This window comes from Corvus moneduloides, chromosome 4 (assembly GCF_009650955.1).
Source record: "Corvus moneduloides isolate bCorMon1 chromosome 4, bCorMon1.pri, whole genome shotgun sequence".
NCBI classification, from domain to species: Eukaryota; Metazoa; Chordata; class Aves; order Passeriformes; family Corvidae; genus Corvus; species Corvus moneduloides.
This window is the reverse complement of record NC_045479.1, coordinates 59,349,435-59,376,290: the sequence shown is the minus strand read 5'-3', so window position 1 is coordinate 59,376,290 and position 26,856 is coordinate 59,349,435. Positions and strand designations below refer to the sequence as shown.

Sequence of the window (26,856 nt, the reverse complement as noted above, 5' to 3'; positions counted from 1 at the left end):
GGGGAGTGAGGAACCCCTTCCTTGCTGAGAAACTGTGGTCTTGAGAATTACACATTCCATAAACGGATATTAAAATATACAATATGTGTTTTCCAATAGCTCAGTAATTATCTAGAAAGGTATTACTTTTGCTAGCTTCACAATTTTATATGTAAAGTGTTGTTGCTTGACCATTCATTTTATGGGAAGAGGAGAGGGATAGTACAAGTATGGCTTTTCAGTCAGCAGAAGAAAGGCTTAAATGATGATGCAGTAGAACTGGTAAGGGTGGTGGTGGGAAATACTTGTTTTCTGTAACTTCCCAAGGTTTGCAGAAGTGTGTTCTGTAAACTCACATTTGATTAGCTTTCATTCACTTGTTTTGGTAATTGGTGCTGAAAGAGGCGTGTAGAGTTGTTGATACTTGCATGTTTCTCATGTGCTTGTTTCTTTACTGCCCCAGAAATGAGTTGATGTATTTAAATGACAGAAAAAAAAGTGTTTCTGAACTTTCAGGTATGTTCTGGCTTTTCTTACAGGCTGCGTCCAGGGACCATCATCATGGCTTCAGGAGTCCAGGATTTTAACAGAACAGAATCTGACAGACTGAATGAGATCAAAGGTCACCTGGAAATAGCCTTACTGGAAAAACACTTTTTACGTAAGTATAAAATGCTCTGTGGAGAAGAAGGGCTTAAGCCTTCTTAAACAATGTATCTCTAACTGTAGAAGTTGGCATCAGAATTTTGAGGTGTGCTGATGTGCAGATAACACGTGGGCTTATTCTTCCCTAATAAGAACTAAAAAGCATTCCCAGGGTTTCTGGGTCACTTGAGTATTTTTTTCTTCATTGCATTCCTCACAACATAATTTCTGTGAGACAAAAGCTGCTTAGTTGAAGTCTTGATGTTTGACATCTGCAGGTTATCTTAGAACTCAGTCAACCTTTAATTTGCCTGCAATAGATGTTTTTCTTTCTAGTAGTAATTGCTAAGAAGAGATTTCTGAAGGGGGAGACCAGTTCATTTTCTTGGCAGCTGTTTCAACAAATAATGCATCTTAAAACACGTCTCTTAACATTATATGAATTATTTGTAAGTGGTGTGAGAAATACAGAGAAGAGTGTAGATTTCAAGTGTTAGTTGTTTGGGTTTATGTTTATATATATGTATGTATGTGTGTATAATGAGAAAAAGTTGTCATTCATGGCTAGAAGCAGCTGCAAGATTTTGGGGATTTTATCTCAGCAGGTCTGAACTGTTGATTTTTAAGACAGGATAGTTAAAAACAGAAAAATGGAAAACAAAATAAGTTGATAGAAGTAGAGATCTTTGTAACAATCCAATGAGAATTCTTGCTCAGTTGCTTCCCAAAATGGCCATTTTAATATTTTGGTTTTGAACTTCAGAATATGAGGGTTGTTTTTATTTGTTCAAAGCTTGTCACATATTTTCTGAGGGGTAGAAATAACAAGACTATAGATTCTATTCAATTTCTGGACTATAATCCAATGACAAGATTTACATTTTTATCTTCAGCATGTTCTCAAGGATTTGTCATTAATTTTCTGTGACTTGTTTTTCACTTAGCAATATTTCTTTGATATGTTTTGCCCCCCATGTGAATAAGAGGGAGGCCTGATAAAGGAGACTGGGCAGGGATTTATAACAAGCTGCTATCAACTTCCACTGATACCTGGAAGAGGTATCATGCTTGGAATGTCAAGCAAAAATTGAAAGATCTGTTTGACTTGCCTTGTTAGTTTCAGTGATTTACTTGATTTTTATTTAACTGTTCAGAACAGAGTTACCATGTGCTCCTTCCATCCCCAAGGATACATTGCTTAAGCTCCTGTTATCCAGCTGTTTTTTAAACTAGATGGGGCACATGCAATTTCTTGCTGCAATCTAATGTGCAGCAGAAACAGTAGGACTTACCAGAACTGATTTCTGATTTGAAGTAGGATGTGCTTTTTGATATAAAAACATGATAGGGCTCCGAGGCACTTCCAGGGCTGCTGAATTCCTTCTCCTTCTTAGTATGTTCTTACAGTAACTAAATGGGGCGCAAAGGTTTGTGAGTATTGGTAGTCTTCAAGTTTCTGCTGTAATTTGAAAACCTTCTGATCAACTGTTACCCCTTGTAGCTGAATCATTTTTCCTTTGCACCGAGCTTTGTAGTAAACTCCCAAGGTGAAGGATAAAGAAATTCACCCATCTGTGTAAACTTTGAGCAGATGGTTGGGGGTTCCGGCCAGCTGGGTGGCTTGAGTCAGCTGGGGGTGTCTCCAGGCATCACCTCTTCACCAAAGCCTGACGATTGCTGTAGCTGAAATTACAGGGTTGTCCTGACAAATTGGTTGTAACTCTGTCCATAAGAACAAGAATAAGAATCATAAACTGGATGAGAAATAAGTGAGATAAAGCTTATCCCTTATTCGGCCACATTCCATTCAAAATTTTGGGATTAAATAGGTCACCATGTTTGGCAGCTGGAGTGAAGTAGGAGTTCAGCTTTTGCGTATGGCTCCTGCATTCTTATCTTTTCTTTTTCCTTCTCTTTGAGTTATTATTTTGGGCTTTTTTGATACTAGAAATGCTTCATTATTGTTTTCTTCCCAAAAGTGAACTAATGGTGTGCAGAAAAACATTCTGAAATGTGCAGTTTGTTTACTTCAGTTTGCCCTTGGAAGAAAGCCTGGTCATTACTTTCTTAAAATTCTATTGCTGCAGTAGGTGTTTTTTAGGAAGGCTAGTTGCTCTGCAATATTTCCATACTATTTTTAACTATGGAATTCCTTAAGGACACCTTGCTATGATTGTGTTTTTGCATAAACTGTTTGCCACGTTCACTTACTCCGTTTCCTCCAGCTGGGCATGCAAAAATCAAAGCAATTGCTAGTTAGTGAGGGAAATATCTAAGGTTTCATGCATTTGCTTTTTAATGTGCTGAAGTTCCACTTGTTATCAGCTTGATTCTGACTGGTTTCTTTTTTTGGCCTCTTCTATGCTTTTATTTGTATTGGTGTGTCATTAGCCAGGAGGTTTAAGGAGGAGAGATTTCCTCTCAGCTGTCCATCATGTGTAATGTATACATGCATTACACAGCTGCAAGTCCATGTGGGTCTGTAATTGCAGGTGCCCAGCTAAAGTTTTTCTCTAAATTCCATTCAGCCATTAGTAGGCGCAAGCAATAGGTGCAGTTTGGCTGAGTAGTTAATGCAGTGAAACACATCCCAAACCTAACTGTAGCCTCTACAAGCTGCAGAGGAAATCCAAAGCAAGTAGGTATGGAGACAAACTGTTGTCTGTAAGGGGAAGATATCTTCATCTGAGATGCCAGATGAATCTCCTCTTTAGCAAAGAGGTAATCTAAATACCCGCGGATGGGAAGATGGAGCGGAGTCGCTTAGTGTGTGCAGAGCTGTAAATGCGAATAAAGCATGTCTGGAAATGCAAGGGGTTTAAGCTGTGGGCTGACAGGAGGATGAAGCATGTGGACAAAGGGATCTTGGATAATGTCTTAAGCAAGGGGGAGGGATCATCTGATTCTCGCAGCCAAAGGGGCTGAATTTGCTTTTCTTGTCTGTGTGGAAATGGTCTTAACCTCTTTGATCTAGTGGCTCATTCTGAGCCTTATTATAGGAATGCTGAAAATGTGCCTGTTGGGCTTGTGGTATTGGTGTGGGTTCCTGCAGAAAAAGTCTTGGAAAAACAGCTGAATGATAAGTGCAGAGAGCTTGGTCTGCCGGAGTTTCCAGTGCACGTGGACGGAAAAAGCTTTGTCTTGGAGCTGTGACAGGGACTTTCTGTTATTATAGCCTGGTTTTCAATACAAGTGAACACCTCTTTGGACTAATTGAGGGCTCAGTTTGGGAAGGCAGCTACTGACCCAGGGCAGTTAGATTGATATGTTAAGTTTAGTAGTGGTTTTAGTGTTTCCATTTCAAAACCTAGTTGTATCTTAACAAAAAATAAACTTGTGCTTGCTGCTCTTGCATTTGAAAGACGAAACAACCCACAAAACAGTCTTTCCGCTTTTACATCTCTTCTGTTTGAGGTAAACACCTTGCGTCCTGTTACTTCCTGTGCCTGCTTATAGAGGGCAGTTTTGGAGATATCAACACTCTGGTCCTGGTGCCACAAGGTGCTTTGTAAGCACACGTGCATCCTGTGGTTTACATGAAGTATTAGCTAATTCTCATTCAAGGGTGTTCAAGCCTTTTGCAATGCGGAATTCAGCAGCTCAGGGAAGACGAGTCGGTAGCAGCAGATGAGAGTGAGCAAACCAGGTGACTGTTAGAGAAGAGGGTTAGTCATGAACTGGTAAATCAAAGGAAACTCACATGAGGATGAGGAATACTGGAAGGAAACAAAATCCTTACCCACAAGGGTTTTCACATTACACTCCATACAGCAGGAGTCTTTAAGGTCTTACCAAACCGGTGGTTTCAGTCATTATGTTTATACCACATGACAAAAGAAGTTGGGATTATGCTGCTTTCCCACTGAAATTTCTGCTCTGGTACACTGTTCATCCTCATGTGCCTTTTTGAACCATTTATGTGACTAACTCTGCAATATTTTCTCTGGCTCCCACTTTCTGGTGTAAATGATCTGATGATTTTTTGTAAGAACAACCTAGCAGAATACTGACCTCGTGGAAGTAGAGCTCTAGAAAACCATACATGATTCTCAGGCAGAACTGGAATGTTAGAAAGTGTTAAATGTCGGAGACCAAGTGTGTGCTGGTGATTGTGACCAGCAAAAGACCTATGCTGAAAAGTCCAGCTCTGTACAGAAATGTTAGTACCTCCTCAAACAGTCCCAGTAATTGTCCAGTTACCAGCTGTGTCAAAATACCTTTGGTGTAATTTCTTCTGATGTGAGGGTCACACCAGCTGCAGTAGCAGAGCTAGAGAAGAGCAGAAGAATAGATTCACTGCATTGGTTTTGCTATTTTCTTACTGATCTAGTAGCCTGTAATCTGAACCTTATGTTAAGAAACCTTGAAGCAGAGTTTAGAGCTGATTTGAGCTGATTTACATAGCAGATGAAGACCCTGGCAAGAGAGTACCAGCTGTTGTGTTTTTTTGAGAGACCCATATACCAGCTGTGGGCCGTAATAGCCATTCCTTGCCACATGGTCAGCCCTTGGCCAAGGGATCCTGATGCTGCACTGTGGGCTCTAAAATAAGGTGTGCTGATGCTGGTGAGCCCTGAGGGTGCTGTGGCACTGGAGCTTACCTGGAGTTTCTCACATCCTTTACTCCTTCATCTAATCTTCCTTTCTTTCAGTTTAAAATCCTGGACTCCCTAGCACTAAAAAGGTGTCCCTGGGAGATTTACCTGTCTCTTTTGAGATTGTAGAGTTCCTCTGATGAGGACTGGTTTGCCTGTGGTGACTGGTGGGAGATCCTGAGTGTTTATCCTGGGCATCCACAGATGCTGCAGTAAATATATGTGAGTCCAGGCTTTGCTGTAGAGCTGTCTCTTCACCAGAGCTGCTCTCATTTGTTTATTAACAAATTTCAAAGTTTTTCTGGGTCTGACTTATGACTGAGAGACTTTTCAAAAACTACAGAAAGTTTCTTAAGAGGTATGGAAAGGTTTTGCTTATACCCAGAGATACTTACATTATATACCATGTATATTGACTTAATTTCTAGCCTTCCTGGACAAAGAAAAAAAACCCTCCAAAACTCAGGCTTCATTTTCCTGGAAACATTGGAGGAGACACTCATGAGCAGTGTAGAGCACTTGTTTGGGATTTAAGAGGCCTCAATACAGACTAATGAGCCTTCGGATCTCCATTTCTTATCTTCAAGGACTCTGTTCTGACTGGTGGAGGAGATAGGTTGGGCTTTTGCTCGCTCTCAACTTGGCTTCCAAGAGCATGAGGTTCCTGAGACCAGGGGAGAGGGAAAGGATGTGACTCCATCTCAGTACAGCAGGAGGCTGGAGTCCTGGGCTGATCCTTGGTCTGAGCCTGGCTTGTGCAGTCTGCCCTTGTCATTGCATGAAGCATGTACTTGATGATGTAGGTGATGATGCCTGAGTGCTGGAGGATCTCTTATTGTCACACCGCCTTGTCATGGGACTGATGAACCAAAATGCAGCACAGTGCTCAGAGGGATGTACTGTTTGAGCTCCTCTGGAGCCTTGAACAGATACCACCTACACAGTGTGTTATGTACATGGGCTGTGCTTGTTTCTGCCTTTTTTGTGTGCCCAGCTTGGCTTCATGAATTGCAGAGAGGGTGTGAAAACCCAGGCAGAGCAATGGTCAGCACTGTTGTGCCTCTCCTTTTGTGTAATTGGGATGGAGATTTTGGGAGCCCCACGTGGAACCTGCATTTCCTTGCTCAGCTTAGTAACACAAAAGCCTTGGAAGAGCCTGCTGCTATTCCTAAGCCAGACGTTATTTCAACATTTATAGACAGTTTCACTTCTGCCAAAACCAGAGAGTGAAAACCATTCCTGCAATAAAGACAACATTTTTGCAGCTCTGTGTATTTTAGGTGGGTTTTGCAACACTTCTGGCATTTTTATTCTCTGAAATTTCTGTAAATTCATAGAGCAGCACTATTTTTCGTGACTTTTTAAGCTGACCTTTTAAGTGTATGTAGCAATAGCAAACTTTCCACTTGATGTTTTGAGAAGGGGATCTGTCTCAGTAAGCTATATTTTCAGGAAGTGTAATTTAAAATCTTTCCATAATGAAGAGGAAATGATCCAACTCTGTGTCTATTACAACATGATAATGCTCCACTGAAAGCACTAAAGGTAAATGTAAAGCTACTAATTGGTAGTTAGCATAACTATTTTGTACAAGCCTTAGCAATGGCATCTTAGTTCTTTGTAACCTCATCCACTCCAAGTAGGACATAGCAGGAATGGTGAGAGAGGAGACTGGAACAGTTTGCACAGAGGAAGAAGACTTTGTCAAATATGATGTGTTTTGTAAATCGGTCTTCCTCATCACATGGAAGAGAACACTTGATATTAAACTCTTGCTGTTAAGGTGAGGAGAATAGTACCAGGGAGTGTTAACTGACTGAGAGAGAATGATGGTTCAGACTCTGCCTTCCCTCCACTGTCTCTGGATCAGAGTTGGCTTATTTCCTGTCAGCAGAGCAGGAGCCCATTCTGCTCCCTGCCATGTAGGCGTATGCAAAGAGACTCAAAAGCTGGTCCTCTAAAGCTCTGCTTAGTGTGAGTACTGGAGCAGGAGCTCTATCTTTGAAAGAGTAAAGAGAGGCACAAAACAATGATGGAAGCAAAACAAAGTAAAAAGCAATTGTTTAACTGCCAAACCTGTGTTAAAGTTTTTAAAAGGAAATTGTCATGACTGGTTCTGAATAGGACAGGTCACTTCTTTGTTTTGATGTGTGCAGACTTAGCTGGAGGAGGATGCTATTGAAAATGTGGGGTTTATATTTATCTGTTTCACCCCTGTACTCTACCAAAATGCCTATATAAAACAGGGCAGAGAGAGGAAAGGTTGTGCACTCAGTAAAGATACTAATCTTTAATGATTCTGTCTGCCTTTTGGCTTTTTATGACACCAATATCCCTATTAGAAAATCTTTTTTGCTATGTTTTCTGTATGAACAATTAATGCAAACAAGCAAGAAGCCTGACCACAAGGGAAAGCTATTAAATTGACAAATCAAGGTGTTCACAAATGCAAAAGAGGGGGGAAAAAAAAAAAAAAGGCAGAATTCTTCCAGACCGCTGGTTGTCCAGCTCTAGAAGAGCTGTGGAGAACAAGAATGCTGGTATCCATTTTGACAAAGAACATTTCTAGGTTCTTCCTTCATAAAATCCCAAGAGTAATCCTCCTAAGCAGGGAGCTTTGGGATTCCCAAGTGAAGTGTGGAAGTCCCAAGCGTGAAAGACGACATGAATTAAGGGGTGACTTAAAGAAGAAAGGACAGTTAATAAAGTGGAGCTGCAAGAGTGATGGCTTAAATAAGCACTTTGCCAAGTATCAGGCATGCAAAGAAGTAGAATATCTCACAATGTCTGGGATCGAAGGATAATGTTTTATCTGAAATCTTTCGGGTAGATTTATGATAAGTTCTTTGGCAATCTCCATGGTTCTCAAGTCACTGATGGAAAAAACATATGCCCTGGAGGAGGAGAATCACGGATTAGAAGAAGAACAGGTAACAAATAGTGCACAATTAAGCTGTATGTAGTTATAGCTATGAATTGTGTACATGTCTTCAGAGGAGTATGTAAATTGCAGAGTAAGTGTAAGCAGGAAAAAAACAGGTTAGGGAATTCCATTGCTTCCTTCCTCCATCACTGCGTGTTGGTCGGACAATGTTCTTTGTTTGTCTTTGCTTTATCACAAGTGATGGAGCCGTTCCATGTCTTTCACAGCACTGCCATTTGCTGCTGGTTTTTAAGGTGAAGATTAAAAGCTCCTCAGTGTCTATGATGATAAAAGCTGATCTGTTCTCAGACTCCTGACATTTTGCTAGCAGCGTCATACAGTCGGTTTACTTGGGACAAAGTTGACGTACTAGCTTTCCATGGGAATTGGGAGTCTGGTAAGGGTGGAAGTTGCCTGCACTGGAGACAACTCCCAGTGTCTGGCTGTATCAGCACCGCTGTTGAGATCCAGATTGAAAGTGTGTGATTGGATTTAGTATGTTTAGTAACAATTAAATAACAGACTTGAACTCCAGTAATGTTCAAAGGGTTGTAGGGAGATTTACCATGATTGACATACATGTAGAAGGGTTATTTTTGTCCTGTTGAGTACTGGTGTTTCCCCATGTAAATATGAAAGGGTGCATGCATGCTTTTTTGCTATTTCTAGTTTTTAACTCAGTTTCCTTAGATTTAACACTAAACTGAATTGGTAGCTAGAAACAGTGATTGGCAGTCTCTGGCTCTGCTCTGAAAGAAGTTTTTGGTCACTTTGTCCCAGAGGGGGATTTTGCAACATACCTGTGGGTCTAGGGAAGAAATGGTGTTACATAAAACAGTTACGATTTGCTCCCTAATCTACCTCCAATCCTGGGATTAAGGGAAACATCCGCTTTACTGCACATGCAGTGTTGAATTAGAAATCCAACCTTCTGCCATGCCTTCCTAGCCTGATGTATCATCCTCCTTTTCTAAACACTACTCACATTCTGTTCAGTCTCACCAGAGCTAAATACTTTGGTATTTAAGTGGTTTTTATCAGAACATTTCTTACAGGCAAGTCTTCTGAGGAAAAGTGAAATTTTTCATTTGCTCTAGTGGCTGATGTTGTAAAATGATGCAACACAACACTGAGTGCTTGTCTTTTAGCAGTTACATGGTGTCAGCTAAGCTTTTTGAAATGTTAAATCTTTAAATTTGAATTGTCAAATCCTTGGAGTTCAGGTGCCACAGTTCCATTACACCTCATAGAGGATAAAATGCCGTAGAAAAACTGAAATGGATAAGGTTTTTTTGGTAACCTGTGAGATGCATCACTGATGATGGTCTTTACTATGGGGTCAGTTCTCCTAGGGTTTACAGTGCAATAATAAATGTAATTATTATTGTCATTGAAACACCATTGTTGCATTGTCTTGCAGACTATTATAGCTCATTTTAAAAGAGCAATAGCATCCAGATATTGTCCTGCTTTTCTACACGACTTTGCAAGAGAGCTTTTAAAGCATTTTTTCAGGGTCACACCTGCTGTCACAACTTAAAGGGTTACCCAGTGTGTAGGTATTTAGAGGTTGTGACTGAGTTCATAGGCTTCTGTAGGACTCAAGGGCATGGAGGCTTTTTGCTCTAAGTTCTCAACTTTATTACAGATGGCCACAAAAATCACTGCTAGCAACTATACCTATGATTTATAGCTCAAATATATAGATATTAAAAAAATATATGTATTGAGCTGTTAAAGATTCTTTGGAGCAATCAACAGTATGGCAGCAACCAAGTAGGTGTATACTGTTACAGGCTACGACAAACTTCTCACTAATGAAGCAAACTTTCCAGTAAAACCACAGAAAATGTAATTATGGTGGCTTATTTATATGCAGCTATGCAAATGTTTACATTAATACCAGTATCACGCTTATTGGACAGATGTCAGAATGGGCCAAACCATCCCAGATGTGGAAGGACAAACCAAACTGTCCTGGGTGAGGGTCCAAGATCTCTTAGAAAGTTTGTGTGAAGAGTTCAACCTGTTCAGGAAAGGAAAAGCATCTGCAGCATGGGAAGTTCTTGGAGGGAGAAGTCTTATTTTGGATAAAAATTAAGTCATATCATAGAGAAATAAAGAGATGTAGTACACTGCCACTTCAGCAGCCAATAGATACTGCTAATTTCTATTTTGTACCCAGAAAAAAATGTTGTTTTCTGTTCTCTCAGGCCAATTATTATTTTTCTAGACTGTTTTCTTTTTCTCGCGGATATAACAGCCAATGGCAGTTACCAAGTCTTACTTTCTCAGGATGTTTTCCCTGTTTTCAGACTATTTTTCACCTTTTCAGGTGATAAGCGGCTGTTGTGGTTCCTTGTTTTTGTGCTTGTCAACGTTATCTCAGGGTGTCTCAGGTTTCCAGGTACCTGGCTATGCATTTCAGAGAGGCCAGCTCCACTTCTCAACAATGCTTCTGGTTCCCAGGCCTAGTTCCCAGGCTTGCCAGCATTTTCTCTGTCAGTATTTCAGCAGACACTTTCTTCTTTTAGTAATTTCCCCCCTCTAACCAGGTCACCTTTATGGCTGCTCACTTCACCTGAATGTCCAGCTAAGACATGCCCTGAGCCTCTAGTGATACTTTAATGTTTCTTGCCCCGGAGAAGATAGTGGGCTGTGATGAATATGCCTGGGAAGGAAATTATGGAAGCTGATTAATCTGGAAGCTAAGCTTGGCCTTTTATGTTTTACCCTTTTGTGTGCGTGCGGAGTGGGGAGGATGTTTGAATTTTGACTGTCTGAAGATGAAATCCAAGGAGCACTCCATTCTCATCATCAAGGAGGGTAGTCATCTGTAAAACTCAGTAGATAGGTACCATGGTGAAATGTTCATACGGATTCTTCTCAGGGGTCCGTGACCTCTGCTCTTTGTAGCCACCTTCACTCATTCTGCAGGAGGACTCTTCAGGGATAGAGAAATTTGCTCTGAAAGTGCAGTTCAGTTTGGCCAAATGGTAGATTATTTCAGGGGACAGAGCAAGGAAGAACTTCCCCCCCCTTCCTCTCTCTGTGGCTTCTGTTGCTTAGCAGATCTAAGAGTATTTAACTAACTGAACACGAAGGTTTTACAGTGCCAGACCACACTGCTGCCAAAGTAGCAACAAATACTGCTTTAAGGACTTAGTGGGGTGGATTTGAATTGCAGTCATGTATGGGAAAGTTAGGAAATGCTCTGAAATGTGAAGCTATGACAGTCCTTAAGGATTGGATGTTGTTCCTTTTTTTGGTTTGTTTTATAGGAGTTCTGTCTCATTCACTGTGCACCCTTCCACTCGCCTTTTTCCATAAAGAATATTTGGCACTGCTTGTCCTCTTAGTGGTCAAATTTCTGGAGTTTTTGTTTTGTTTTAGTAGTACAAAATGTAGTGCAGTCAGAGCAACAGGAATTAAGGAAGCTGGAAGATCTGACTTTCAAGGACATTGAGGTTAATTTATAATGTGTGTGGTTTTCTTATGTACACAAAATGCATAGTCACTTCCTCTTTAATAAAACAAAAAATGCGTAATGAAGAATTTTTTCCCTTTAATGGTCTTGAGAAGATAACATCTCTATCAAGCTTTGGAACTTTCTGTGATATCTTCATGATATTGCACAAGCTCCAATGCTTTTGAAGTGCAACAGATGTTTCCCCTCAGCTGTGTGCAGGCCCTTGTTCTGGAACAAGGTAAGCCCTTGAAAGTAGGGTGAACTAATTATAAATGTAGTTTTCTTGTTGGATTTAAAATTCCTTGTGGATACATAATTAGGGACAGCTCCATGTATAAGTCTGCCCTTATATCCATATCTTTGCATTTCTTTACAGGAGAGACAATACCTGCTGCAACAGTGACATTTCTCTACCCTACCCTTGGGGATTCTCAGTTTTAGTTGCTGGAGGACAACATGGTTTCTGTGCTCCAGCTTTTCTTCCCAGGGTCACTAACCATCTCTCAGTGGGGAGATGGGTAACAGCACTCCTTCCTCTTTGGTGGAGTTCAGTCTGCAGCCTCACGGTGGAAGCCGTTGTGTTGTCCCCTTGATTCACGTATCTTATTCCCATCTCTCCTAATTTTGTGCTCTAAAGCTCTTACTGCTGCAGGACAATCTCCCACCAGCAGATGAAGTGATTGGACACATTGCACAAGGGCCTCCTGTAGGGCACAGAGAGTGTATCAGTTCCTCTGGACATTTGCACTACAGCTTCAGACCTTCTCAAGAAGCATAATGATTGGAGTCAGAGAGGCTCAGACACCAAAATTCTCTGATTATCAAAGATTTAGATGGCAGTATGTGAAAAGAAACAAAAGAGGTTGTATAACAACCCTCTGGAGGGTACAGCATAGTATACCAATCTTGTAAAACAATGGGAAAAGCCTGAACCCCTGTGTCTGTGATGATAGTGGAATTAGCAAGTATTTTCTGTTCTGGTTTGTTGTAAACTTGAAATACACCTGCTGTTCTACTATTGATTGTTATGATTGAGCTTAAAAACCAGCTCAGAGAACAAAGTGTAGAGTAAATTTTGGTTAAAAAAAAAAAAAAGGAGATTCCCAGTCTTATTTTTGTCATGTGTCATGTATGCCTATCTGGGAAAAATTCAGTGGTAGTGACCCCATTTCAGCTCTAGAGTGAAATAAGGTCATGAGCAAGGACACTGCCAGTGACAAAAAAGCAAGGCTAATTAGCCACAAAAAAGCCTTATGCATAGTTGATACTATGTTGTGAGAATGTGTATGTGTTTGTATAAGTAAATATATGAATATATTTGTATATCTAATTATTACATGGAAGTTAGTAGGGCACAGTATAACCTTGGAAAAGTGTAAAAATTTTAACTTAGCTTCTTGTTCCACAACACCTTCTTAAAATTTTAAGAGGCTCATAGAAGGACCATCTGACTTGGTGCCAGAAACTGATGGGCATGGGTTTATATGGCATCATACAACTTCATGTGAGTTCATGGTTTCGTGTTTGCCTGCCCATAGACATGAGGGAAAGAAACAGATACTTTTTTTTTTGGTTGCTGTTATGACCACTGGATTTAGTAATAGACAGCCTTTCCTGCTGATTATTTCTTTGGGGAATGAAGAGTATGTTGTGTTTAAATAAAGATAGCTTGTACCAAGGGCTTGTTTTGCATCTTGAAAAGAAAACTTTAGAGTTGTTTTCCTCCTTGCTTAACAATTGTAATGAAACATTTTGTACTTGATACAGCTGTGTGCTTTTTATGAAATCTGTCTAGCCCTTGAATACTTGTTTTATTCTGATGAACGTATTTGGTATAGCATGGATAAAAAAATATCCCACACCTAATCTGTCATAATTAGATTTTAAATTTCTTATAGAAATACTTCAGGGTAACTAAATCTTCTTCTTCTTCTTTAATTAACAGAGGAGGAGCTCAGGAAGCTGAGAGAAGAAACAAATGCTGAAACGTTAAGGCAAGAGCTAGAAAAGGAACGGCAGAGGAGATTAGAACTAGAACAAAGAGTCAATGAAGTACTTAAAACAAGGTAAGAGAAATATCTTCACTGTAAAGCTGAAAGCCACTTGAGATCTCTGTCTGTCTCTGGGAAGTGCTGGTGAAAGCATATATTTCCAGCCTAGGTGCTCTTAAAATAAATTAGTAGTTCACAGAGCAAGCTGCTGTTTATGTGTTCCTGTAAAACTACATCATTAACATTCATGTACGTGTAAGTTAGTTGGCCATAGCTGTAGCTATGCTGTAGCTACATGACGCTTTCTAGTTGAGATACTCTTCATTACACCTCTTCTGATGCACCTCCTCTGGGATCTTGCCTGCCTGGAGCTACTGAATGCCAGAGCCTTTGCCATGCCATTGCATATGCTTTGCCTTTTCAAAACCTGTGTCTTCTCCTGACTGCCCAGTCCTCGTTACTCCTGTTCTAGCAGCAGCAATGACGTCTCAGTGCCACAATTCCCTAAATGCATGGGAGTAACTGGAATTTGAGCCTTCCTTGCCACTGCAAATGACAAATGGAAATACCTGCCCCTAGGTCCTTTCAGCCTCGAGGACATCCATCTTGATGGTGCAAAGCATCAAATTTGATGTTTTCTCTCCTTAGTCTGCTTAGCTACATGGATCTTAAGGCCACAGCAGTTGCTTGGTGGCCTGGTTGGTCTAGACCACTTGTGTACGTAGCTGCCCATGTTATCTTCCCTGACAATAGCTGAGATTACTGAGCAGAGCTGCAGGACCTGTGGCTCACCACCAAGTGCTGTCATCAGGAGATAGCACAGGCTGAATTGGTGGTCACATGCCAGTTACTTAGAGGTGACAAGCAAGAGCAAACAGGCAAAGGGTTTTGCTTGGATATGTGGCTTCCCAATGCCATGCAAACTCTTCCCAGCCTCCTGCTTCCTTCTGTACTCAAGTGTAAAAATATCTTTCTGCTCAGGCCAGCAGTCCATGTCCACTGGTAGCGATGGAAGTAGGAGCTATTTATAGGAAACATATGAGCCTACTTCCTTTCTGTTGTCTGTTTACCTCCTGCTCCTGTGGAATCATAGAACTACTTAGTTTGGAAAAGACCTTTAAGAACATCAAGTCCAACCATTAAGCCAGCACTCCCAAGTCCACCACTAAACCATTCAGTCAAGGGCCACATCTACATGTCTCTTAAATACCTCCAGGGGTGGCGACTCAACCAGTTCCCTTGGTAGCCTCATCCAGTGCTTGAGACCCCTTTTGGTGAAGGAGTTTTTCCTAGTACCAAATCTAAAACTCCCTGGTGCAACTTGTTATTTGAGTGGACAGCTGAAGAGGACCCATTGCATGCTGAGAGTATCTGTTAGCTCAGTAGCAGCTGTACAAAGCAGCGAGCGTTGTTTCCTACTGCTGGTAGATGAAACTGATGCTTAAGGAAAGGATACTTTCACGTCTGTGACTTGCTGCCTTGAAGAAGTTGCTTGGGATGCAAATTCCATATGCTTGTCTTTAGTGCTGGCACAGGCCTTTGGCTTTGTCCCGAGGGCAGCTGTGCCTGGGCTCCAGGCTGTGCACAGAGGAGGGGGAAAGAGATCTTCTCATTGCTAGGCATCCTGGAGGAGGATGAGGAGCCATCTTCTTCTGCAGGAAGGTACTCATTGTCCTTCTCTGTTTCAGACTAATAAGGCTGACTCAGAGTCTGATCTGGCCCCCTGGAGCTTATGAGTACAGGTTTTACAGAGAAAATAGATGGAATGTCTTTGTTTATCAATATATGTGTCAACAACTGTGCCTTGTTGGATTGTGGACAACAGCAAATCTCTAGCAGGAGTGACATTGCTAAATTAAGGTAGGATGACATGGCTCCCTGGGTGTTGTATTCCCATTTAGATATCCTAAGGATTACACTAGTCCTGTCATCTTGAGTATTGCACTTGGGGATTACATTCAGCCAATTATCCTCTCTACCCAAGTGTTTCTCTAACTAGTCTTACTACTATTTCAACCCTTTTGTGACAGGCAGGATATGTAAGGTGACAACAAAATAAGACTTTGAAAATTTTTCAGTTTCTACCCAGGAGGAGAAAAATTTGGTTGTCCATGATTTTTCCTTAACTTGTGCTTCGTTGTGTGAAATTCTTCACTGCTTACTACATTTTGCACTTCACTGTGGACATTTAAAAATACTTTTATTAGAACTATAGGTGAAATGTGGGCTTACATAGTCAAATATGTAATAGGCTGAATTTATGCCTGATGGAAATTTAATTTTATTAAGCAAAGTAACTGCAGAAAGTTCTATCCGCTTATGTCAAATTCACCCTGCTTCTAAGGTAATTGTTTGCGCAATTTAAAAATAGATATTCATATGGTAGGGGAGGGAGCAGCTTTGTGGTACTTAGTTGAAGGCTGGGGTTTGCATGTACTGTTCTTTTTGCTTGCAGAATTCAACTGCTAATGAAAACCAAACTATGCTGTGGTATAAGAAAGAAATTATTTTAAAAGTTGAGTATTCAAAAGTATTTGTGAGGCAGATCAATACATGTGGCAGTATAAAACATGGTGCAAAATGTTTGGCAATGAGAAAACAAGTTCACAATCTAGATTGATACTTTTTTTTCCTCTAGTGAAGATCATGGGCTTCCTTCATTAAGGTCGCAGTTGTGCACAGGGAAGAGGGTGGAGTGGAAGAAGAGGATTATTGGTGTTTCTGTTTGTCATGGTGTTTATTCTTTGTGTATCTGAATATTCAGAAATCTAGTGGCCTCAGTTGAAGTTTTCCACAGTTCAGAACATCCGAGCATTTGGTATGGCAGCTGAAGCTTATGACATTTTGCTAATGGAACGATGCATAAATAACCTGGAATAGTTTGTATGAGCTGTTGCTGCCGTATTTTGCAAATTGTGAGCTACAGTCACACAAAAACAAAATAACAAAAAGTTTTGCAACAACACTTACCAGCAGCCTGTGACCTATGCAGCAAACCTTGTTATTAATATCATTGTGAACTATTTTTACAAGGACCAGTTGGACAATGCTTCTGCATAAGTCACTATTCCTTCATTGTGGATGAGAATATAAACGGCTTCTGAAATTTTTGATGTATTTTAACAGGAAGGAGATGGAAAACATGAAAATTATTTAACTTGGTTTTTTATCAGCTCTTCAGAGTAAGAAGCCATGCATATCTGAAAGATACATCTTTAAACTAGGCTAAGAAAATATCTGCTTATTTTTGCATGTATGAGGTTGGAATGTGTTTTTGATGGAAGTGCATGCACCTTTAGGTTGCTTTGAGCAGTAGGAAAGGTGTTAACAGCCTTGAATGTCTTCTACAACAGTGGTTGAAAAACTGGTGGTTGGTCGCTTGTGAACTTGGAGTTAGCCTGTGGGAAAATTGCTTTGAATATGTCTGAGAACATCCTGGCAGTGACTGTACCTGTTGTGTGCAGCAACTCTGGTCTGCATCCAGTTTTTGGGGGACTTTGTTGATTCACACACATCTCAACTTGCAGCTGTATTCAGGGCCTAATATGCAGTGGTCTTCAGTGTCAAGGCTCCCTTAACTTTTGTGTTATACTTGCAATCAAAAAAATAACACTTTGGTGTTGTTCTGTGGGGCAGCACTGAATGGACACTGCATCAGAGTGTGCTAGTTGCTTTTGAGTGGTTTGTGTGTCCTGGTCATGAACAGCTCTAATATTCATTAATATTGATGCTTCCCTGACCTCAGTATATTAAAAAAAAAGAGAGAGAAACAAAAAAAAGCAGTTTGTGTTTGTCTCTCCCACTGTCTGAGGCTGCTCTTATCTGTTTCAAATAGCCTGTGCTTTAAATGGCTGCAATCTCTAGTTGCATAAAGATGACCTAGCTTCATGTTGGGGATGTGTTGGTGTGACCAGTTACACCCTTCTTCTGGGTGGAAAGTATGGTCCAAGAGGAATTAAAGCAGCTTGTTTTCTTAGGTTCAGGCTGCGGTTAGGAAGCCCACATAGGAACACAGTGTTTCCTGGGACTATTTGTGTTTTTCAGCCTTTTAAATCATCTCTGGCATTAAGAGTGGTTCAGAAACGGTTGGAAAGATAATTTCTCCCTCTGTCAGTGGTCCTGATGAGCTGGACGGTTCAACATGACCTGGTTTTGGAATCGAACTTCCCAGTAGGTGTGCAAGCCCAAACAATGAATTCTGAGCTTCCTGGCCGGGATCTGTCTGAAGTGGCTAATTTTAACCTGGTTCACAGGTGCAGTAATGAGCTGTCATTAACCTGATGATTCGTAAAGGTCGGGTTCTTCATGGGGAAGGAGTAACAGGCAGATGGCAAGTATGACATTGCCAAAAAAATGAAACAAAAGCAGCAAGGAGGGCCAAAGCCGACTGTCATGTGCTCCTCATGGAGCCCAGTAAGGCTTCTGTGCAGATCTACTTCTTGATAAGGTTTTCTTGATTTTTTTGCCCAAGAAACATGGGGAGTAATGGTGCTGTGCTGTTTCTGAAAACACATCCCAGCATGCCAAAGGAAGACACAGCTGGAATGGGTTGAGTAACTGGCTCCTGCCTGCTTGTGAATTACAAGCTTCCTTTCCACCTAAATATGTCTTCAGCTTCAATGAAACACAGTTCCAGTGACAGATTTCAGATGAAAATGCCCAGCTATATGTTGGAACCATCTGATATGCTGATAGAGGAAAACAAGACACCACTGTATAATTAATAGCTGCTGCAAATTTCATCATGTTTATTGCTGTCTTTTGAGAGCTGGAAATGGAGGAGATGCAAGGGTGTGGGAGAAGAAGCAAAGATAGGAGGAGTTTTTAGGTGAGGAACCCGTGGCTTATATAGAAACTGGGGGAAAATGGCACAGGAATCAAAGTTAAAGTTTAGCTAAAGAAAATAAACTGGTGACATTCCAGGTGGAGTTTGAAAAGAAGAGTTGCTGCAAATGCAGAAGCCATGGGGAAAAGTCCTGACGAGTCATGAAAGCAAGTGTCTTTCAAAGCAAAAAACATGGAATTCAGCTCATCCAATAAATAATCGAGGTGTAATTTATAAATCAGTAAATTACTTCTAAATGTTCTTTTTAGAAAAGAACAAGGGTGTGAAAAGCTCATTAAGAATCGGGAATGCTTAGGAAGGAAGGGAGGTAACAAGTTCTGTAGTTTCTCCATCATACTCATTGATGTATGGTGATGTTGAGACAGCACACATTAGTAATGACCTTTTCCATGTGCAGACAGTACGGTGAGATCTTTTCCTAATGTCCTTTCTAGAGGAACAGCAGGAGAGAGGATGGTATGTCCGTCTGTATTGCTGCAATCTGCCCAGTGCAGTGGGATCCCTCTTCTTGCTCTTCATTTGCTGACCATGTTTCACTTGATTCCCTTCCTGAGGAGCAAAATATGAAAGGAACATTTGAAAGTACCTCTATTGCCTGATGGGTGATCATGAAATTGCACAACTGACACTTTCTTATTTCAAGAAGTAATCTTTTCAATCATACAACTCCCTGTCAAGTAAAGCTTGCTGTGGCTGGTGATATGTTGTCAAAGCTCCTGCTTCATTAGAAAAATCTTTCTGTATGACATCTACATGGATGACTGAAGACTTTGGGACTGAAGCCTGAAGTATTCTCAAGACAGGTTGGCAGTTGGAGTCTGTGTACAAATGTACTGTGAAGCCTTGCACGTGTACAGAATGGCAAAAGCATTTGCATTTTAAAAAATCTGTTCACTTTAATGGATGAGAATATTCTTGACTCATTTTGAAAGGTGAGACCAATGATGCCTGCTTTTTGACATATATTTTAAAAACATTTTTGTTGCAGTTTTTTTGGCTGTTTCAATTTTTCAAGTTCTTAAAGATATTTCTCAAATTGGTTGTGATTTTGAGAGCTTACAACTAACATTTAAAATCATTCTTAACACCTGTTCCTCTTGTGAAGTTGAGTGGTGTTTGACCCTAGTAGCCAATGGCAGAATTCAAGATTCATATGTTAAATAGTGGTTTTGCTCTACTCAGTGGTTATCAAGTTGTGAAACTGAATCCCTTTTAATTTATTACTGTGGGAAGAGTCGTGGCTGAATATACCACACAAAGACATAAATAATGCAAGAAATTTGATACTACATTGTTGAGTAGTTGTAAGATGAAATTGAGCTGTTGGTGACAGGAATGGCTAAACCCCACCGCTCCTCACAGAGGATGGCATTTCCCAGGATCCTAAGTGCAGTCAATAATTTAAATCTTGTGAAAGAGCGTAAGCTCGATTTTCTCTTGTCATAATTGTATAATCTCAGCTATGGAAACCATGGAGGTTCTGGTGCTTGCTTTACCTAAAAGGGAAAAAATTCTTCCTCTGTAACATTTCACGTTGTTTCTGTTTTCTTTGTAGGGCGGAAGAGGTGCCTGCAGCTCAGCAACCTGCAAAGCCACAGGCACAAGCCAATGGAACAGGTGAGCTTGGTTGGTTGGATCTCTAGCAGAACTAAGGTTGAGCTGGATTTTTTTTTTTTTTTTTTTTTTTTTTTTATCCTTATGAGATCAAACTTTGCTTCTGAAGAAGCTGAATAAGAGTGACCATTCAAGCAACTTCTCTCTCTGGACATGATTCTGCGTTTACTGTTTTTAGTTGACTTTGCGTACCTGAGCTAGGAATTTATTGTGTATTGTAAAGCCTTTAGGTGTGTAATGAAACCTGTTGGCTCACTTCATCATTCTTGCGTGCCTTGCTGATCCTTGACTTACCAGAAAACCAGGTGTAATACATAGAAAAAATGTTCTATTTTGTTCTCAGTTGCAGAAGTTTGTTATGCCACTAGCCATATTACTACTTCCTTCCTCTAAAAGAGGAGACATTCTGGAGAAGGAGTAAGCTTAAGAGTTACTAATTTTTTGGGCACCTACGCAGTCATCTACATTTCTAAAGCTGATGCTTATTATGAATTCAATAATGTAGTGATTTCTGAAAGAAAGGGCAACAGTCTAATTCTCAAAATTTCAGTACACTTTAACTTTCCTCTCTACACCTTGTGATTGAGACTAAGGCTTTTAAATCTGTGGACTAAACCTGAAATTTCTCCTCCTGTACTTCCATATTGTCAGTGCTTTCTGTTATGTGAACTACAACCTGACATTTTTTTCTCCTGTACACTCAAAACTTCTTTCTCAGTACTTTCTGAAGTATTAGCATGTGGGAAGCTACCTCGTATTTTTATTTTCGAATGGAAGTGTTGTCTCAGCTGTAAACTGTCTTTTTTTTTCTAGATTTGATTGTAAATCATTAATAAATAGTTGAATTTATTTTCTGAGCACCAGTGGCTTTTTCTCAAGAGCTTAAATGCATCATTTTGGCTGTTGTAATTGGCTGTTTAATCTTCCATGCCTCTGTTTAATCATACATTAATTTCATGGAGTTCTGTACTAAATTTGGTCCTGGAATAATTATGACCAGTATCCTCTTTGTGACATTGCTGTGTTGAGCTACGTTTCCAAATAGTCTGTCTGTTTCTTCTAGACCACAATTTTGAGTTACAGGTGATTGTTTTGTTCTCACGTGCTGTGCCTTAAGGCTTTTACTCTGATACTGTTTCCATGTTACCCCTATATTGTATTTTTCCACTGAAACTGACATACAGAAAGTGTGTGTCACTTCATTATTTTGCGGTGTAAGACTTCCCAGGTAGTATTATGACTGTATATTCCATATGTAGAAAGTGGCACATGCAGCATAATTTCTGAGGCCTGACTTTAGAAAAAAAGAAACTGGAGGTTTTTTTGTATAATTCTATAGTGACACACACACAATTTTTACAGACTATCAGTGATTGGAAAGTGAAAGTAAAACTGCCTCTAGCAGAATCTTGCGTGTGTTTCAGCCTCCTTTTCCTGTCAAATCTCTGTGGCTGTGAGATGATTGTCCAGCTCTCTGCTGGAGTGTTTTGCTTTGCACTTGCTTTTCTCAAGGTGACCCTCCAGCACAACAGGAGCACTGAGATTTACGTCAGTCTTTTGTTCACAGAAGTCTCTTAACCAGAAAATGTTTTTACTGTGTTTGCTAACAATGATTGTTTTTAGGATGTTTCACTCTTTGTACTTTGGGTAATACAAGATGCTTCCATGTACTATCCTAAGAGCAATGCAGGAGTCACTTTTAGTCTTACTTTACCAACTTAATGCAGTTGGGGATCCTGTGCAGTGGCAGAAGTAAATTGCAAATTTCCACAAAGGCTGTTGGTGAAGGACAGGGAAGCTGTACAAAGTCTGCTTGCCAGCAAAGCATGGTGTGTGGGAACAGGGGCTGCCATTGGATAAAGATGTCTTTTAGCATTATCCTGATACTTAGTGCTTCTCTTTTACAGATAAGCGTAGTCACACAGTCTGCTCGAGACTCCAAAAGTGGTTTTGTGACAAATTTGGGGAGTATCTTGAGGACTTCAGATTTCAGCCGGAAGAGAATACAGTGGAAACAGAAGAGCCACTTAGTGCTAGAAGGTAAATCCCCAATGTCATTGTGAGAAATTGTTGGTGCCTTTACAAGTTGCTTTTTTTACCTCACTTTCTTCTTTTTTAACCAACTTTTTACATGGTTTGAGCAAGTGTTTCAATAACAAATAATAAGACCAAAAATACAGAGCTACCTCAAAAGCTTTGTGAATGCTTTGGACAACATGAAATTTTATCTGCTGTCTGAAATAAAGTAAGATTTATATTACTTACCAGGTTTTGTCATATGTCTCCCAAAATCTATGAATGTAGTTAGGCTGGAGAGCTTTTAAACTTCTGTTTTCAGTCTGATGCAAGGTAGACTGTATTAATTACTAGAAACAAATTCTGTAACAGGCAAGAATGAAGCTTTATGCACATGCAGTTTATAACTCTGAACAGTATTTCAGGTATCAAATGTACACAAGTGTGCACTAATTGTCTTTTTAACAAGTTGCTTTTATCCATTATTTTTCAGGTTGACTGAAAATATGAGAAGATTAAGTAAGTACTTAGTGGTATTTTATTTGTTGTATTCGTTTTAGTTTCATCTGGGAGAATACTTGTGACTTGTTGTCAGTGGTGTATGTGCATTGCCATCAGAATACTTTTTAAAGAACAGTATTAAACTTAAGCTTTGGGTGGTTCTAACTTCCACTAGGTGAGCCACAAATTCTAGATCCCTGTTGTCCGAGGTGCCTGACAGTCACTCAGAGCTCTCCAGAACCTTGGTGTCCCCAGTGACTTCCAAGTCTTGCTCTTCTCTATGGGCTTGGTGTAGGGTACTGGAGCAGAGCAGATGGAAGCAGCACTTGAGTCCATGACCCAGTCCAGTGCCTTGGGTGTGCCCTTCCACTTACTTGATCTGCTGCTTTGGTTGTGCTGCTGATGCTTAAGGAAATCTAGTCCTAGTTGCTTAATTACTTCACATAGGAAGCGTGTTGAGGATAGCTGAGTTTCAAGCCAAACAAACTAGGACAGCAAGTCAGAGGCTCTCTTGAAGAAAGACTTGAAAAGTTGTGAGTTCTACTGCAAAAGAGTGAGAGCTTCTGAGACTCTCTGTGCAGGAGGTATGATCATTCTTCTCATCAGGAAAGGCAGAACTGGTGTGATCCAACAGAGAAAGCGGAGGTGGTCTTGCAGCAGCCCTCTTCTGTTTCCTTGTGTTCCCTAGCCAGTTTGCCCAAATAGTAAAAGGGTGTGGAGGAAGAGGGTAAAGGATGAGAGGGTTTTAGGGAGCTGAGGAAGAGCTCCTCTTGCTCTTGCTGGCTGGGTGTGCCTGTGTGTGAGCCTCTCCCAGCACAGGTCAGTCTCCCATGCAGTGACAGCAAGACCAAAGGTCTACAGAGGAGGGAGACGGACTTCTTCAGGGAGCCATGTGCTGTGTTGTTTGGCTTAGGGAGAGTAAGCAGCAAGGTGCTACCAATGGGTAGAGTCCTGCAGAGATACAGCCAAGAGATCTAGCCTGGCTTTAAGCTTAACTGATGGACAGCAGCAAGGGAGGGAAGGGCTCTGGCTGTTGTCTGCCTACACTATAGTAAAGCCTTTGATGCTGTTTTCCACAGCATTCTCCTGAAGAAACTGGCTGCTCATGGCTTGGACAGGTGTATGCTTTGCTGGGTAGAAAACTGACTGATGGCCAGGCCCAGAGAGTTGTGGGGAATGGAGCTACATCCACCTGGTCACAAGTGGTGCTCCCCAGGGCTCAGTGTTGGGGCCAGTCCTGTTTAATATCTTTATCAATGATCTGGACAACAGGATGGAGTGCTCCCTGTCAGTTTGCAGATGACAGCAAGTTGAATAGGAGCATTGATCTGATGGTGGGTAGGAAGGCTCTGCAAGAGACAATCATTTAGGGACATGGTTTTGTGGTGGATTTGGCAGTGCTGCGTTAATGGTTGAAGCCAATGATGATCCTAAAGGTCTTTTCCCACCTAAATGATTCAGTGATTCTAAGTTGTTCCTTGGTGGCTTGTAATTCAGTCAGGTTAATGTACATTGGTTTTCAGTGAGACAAACTGACCTGCGCAGTGGTCTTTGGGGTAATATGAACATGGCTTGAGAACAAACTGCTTTTAGCATCCAGGATACCCTTATAAAGGATGTTGATTTTTTTTTTCTTTGTCTATACTTAAGAATTTAGACATAAACTTTGTCTTGGATAATACTTTAGTTTTTGGAAATGCATTCTTTAATTGTTAGTTACATTAGTAGGTTTAATTTTTTTTTCATTTGAATAAGACTTTTTATCATTACGTGTCTTGAGTATTCCTATCATTTCCTAATTTGGTTGTTTATAATATACAAGTAATTTAACCACTGCCAGCTAATGCTAACAGTTGTGTTTTTTCTCCACTTCTGTTTAGAGAGAGGTGCCAAACCTGTTACAAATTTTGTGAAGAATCTTTCTGCCTTATCAGACTGGTATTCTATCTACACTTCTGCTATTGCCTTTATTGTAAGTTATCCTACTTCTCCGGGAGTAGTAAGAACTTGAAAAAATACATTCATTATTAGCTGAAATTTGTTGAAACTGCCATATCTGAGTAGGGGTTGTGCTACAGTTCAAGTTATATCAAATAGTGTAATTTCATTTAACACAAAATACTAGTAGTTGTCACTTCAATTATATATAAAGCCACTTAAATTGTTTATCCTGGGTTTCTTGTAGCATAGTTTTGTAGTTGTTAAAATAATTTACAACTATCTGGGTATTGTTCTCTCCTTTCTTGTTTCTCATCTCCCAGTCCTGGTAATTTGATGGTTACTTCAGCCTCTGCAAAGTTTCCTCTTGTCTGGGGCTGAAATGCTGATAGTGGTTAAATTTGATGAGAAGTTACTGTCCTCATTGTCCCCAGGGCTCTTTGCCATTCTTTAGGATCATACTGATGAGAGGCAAAATGCCTTGATTTCAGTGGAGCTCAATGTGAAAACATCAGGTCTGTGAGCTACGTTCAAGCATTTCTATGCTATCTTAATGAGGTTCGATGCTGCAAAGAGGCATAAGTATCTAGTGGAGTTTTGATTTGTTTCCTTTCCTCCTGTAGTTAATTAAATGATATAAATTCTTTTGGTCATAGTGTATACGAAATGTATTTCTGTCAAAGGAATTACTGATAGGTGCAGCTGAATGAACCTGTGTGTGAAAATGTCACACCCTGAAAATTATAGACCCTATGCTATTTTGCATGGCACAGCTGAAGGAATATTGAGGAGGAGACTTCCCTCCCCGTGCCCTCTGTCTGTCCCTTCTCCATATCTGCTGAATGTTCTCTTGCCTCACCTGGTAAGCCCATTTTTCAGATAAAAGCTGAAAGAGGAAACTTGAGCTGTTTTTTTGAAAGCTCTGGGGCCTGGGAGCCAGAGCGATGTTTCACTTTGGGGTTATCAGTAAAAACCCTAGTGTGTCTCACAGAGAGACTGTAGTCTCCATTTTCAGAAGCTGGGAAGGGAACAGAATGCCTTTTGAAGCTCTTTGTGTTTGTACTTGTTACATAAAATAAAACCTGTTTTCCTGCAATCTTTTTAGTCTTGGTAAAAATTTGGGATTTAATTGACCTGAAATAATAGAGTGAGAGTTTATCCTGTTGCCCAGTATGGGGCTAATTGCTCTAACTCCTCTTCTGTACCATGGCTTCTGTGTCATTGCTGACCATGCAGCAGATTCACAGACTTGAGGGTTTACCTATTTTTTTTTTTTTTTTGTTTCCTCCTACCCCTTCAAGTAATTGTAGTGTGAAAATACTCAGTACTCTGAGGCAGCTGAGAACTATTTAAGTGTCATCTCTGGAGTTTTGGTTCATTCTTAGTTTTGATTTTGCATTCCTGAGTGCAGGGCCATTGTTAGTCGTGGAGTGGCTAAAATTTATTAATTTTTTTAATATGAATTGCATGATTCTGAGCCCAACAGCACAGTGGGAAATGGTATTTCATGCAACTCACTGTACCCCAGTTTGTAATCCGCATCTCTCTTTGTTTGTTTGTTTTTTCTTCTTAATCTGCAGATTTACATCAATGCTGTATGGCATGGCTGGGCCATTCCTATGTTCTTATTTTTAGCAATTTTGAGGTTATCCCTAAATTACCTCATAGCCAGGTATTTGCATAAATACTAGCTTACTCTCTTAAGTAATGCTTTGCTTGAAAGATGTTTTGTTATTCTTGCACTGAGTTGTAAACTGTTACCTTTTCTAATATTGTGAGTTACATTTAACACAGTGAAATTCAAACTCAAATATCCTTAGTGTCATTGCTCAGTTTCTATAATCTTTTACTGTTATTGGGAATTATCTTTGTATCCTGTGGCTTGGGTTATCATAAACAATGATGCATGCTTTCAGGCAAATCCCTCAGCACACTAAAATTCTCATATAAAATTCTGTGGCAATTAGAGTACTTGGAGAACATCAGTATTGAAGCCTGCTGTTTTTCCCGGCAGAGAATGTTCACCTAGGCCTAAAATGGCAGTTTTGCCTTTTTCCATAGCTCTTCACATACTTTATTCAAAGTATCTTCCATTTGCAGATTCAATCTCTTCTAAAAATTAAGTCTGAGGGGTGGGTTTAATGCACCTTAAAACGTTATGCCTTAACGTGCATATTGTAAAATAATTTTCTGACTTCTTAATTGATACTTTCTGTTTGACATTGTATTCCCTGGAAAATGCTGGTAGCAAAAAGGTTTCTGAATAAGTTGATGTAATTTTGTTCACATGAAAAAATAAGAGAAAAATATTCCTAATCCTTTACTCCATGCACACCATC

The 26,856-nt window shown here is 40.2% G+C and overlaps 1 protein-coding gene across 4 annotated transcripts in view; it reads left to right on the top strand.

Moving 5' to 3' along the window:
* GRAMD4 (GRAM domain containing 4) overlaps positions 1–26,856 on the top strand; it is a 79,840-nt gene that overhangs the window by 37,039 nt on the left and 15,945 nt on the right. For 3 of the 4 annotated variants that reach the window (XM_032105372.1, XM_032105371.1, XM_032105373.1), the window contains 7 exons: positions 519–640; positions 13,557–13,677; positions 20,004–20,065; positions 21,970–22,102; positions 22,572–22,597; positions 24,460–24,551; positions 26,098–26,189. In XM_032105372.1, the coding sequence (XP_031961263.1) occupies positions 541–640; positions 13,557–13,677; positions 20,004–20,065; positions 21,970–22,102; positions 22,572–22,597; positions 24,460–24,551; positions 26,098–26,189 (626 nt within the window). In that variant the 5' untranslated portion in view covers positions 519–540. The remainder of the gene's footprint in view (positions 1–518; positions 641–13,556; positions 13,678–20,003; positions 20,066–21,969; positions 22,103–22,571; positions 22,598–24,459; positions 24,552–26,097; positions 26,190–26,856) is intronic. The other variant, XM_032105374.1, reaches the window with a different exon arrangement.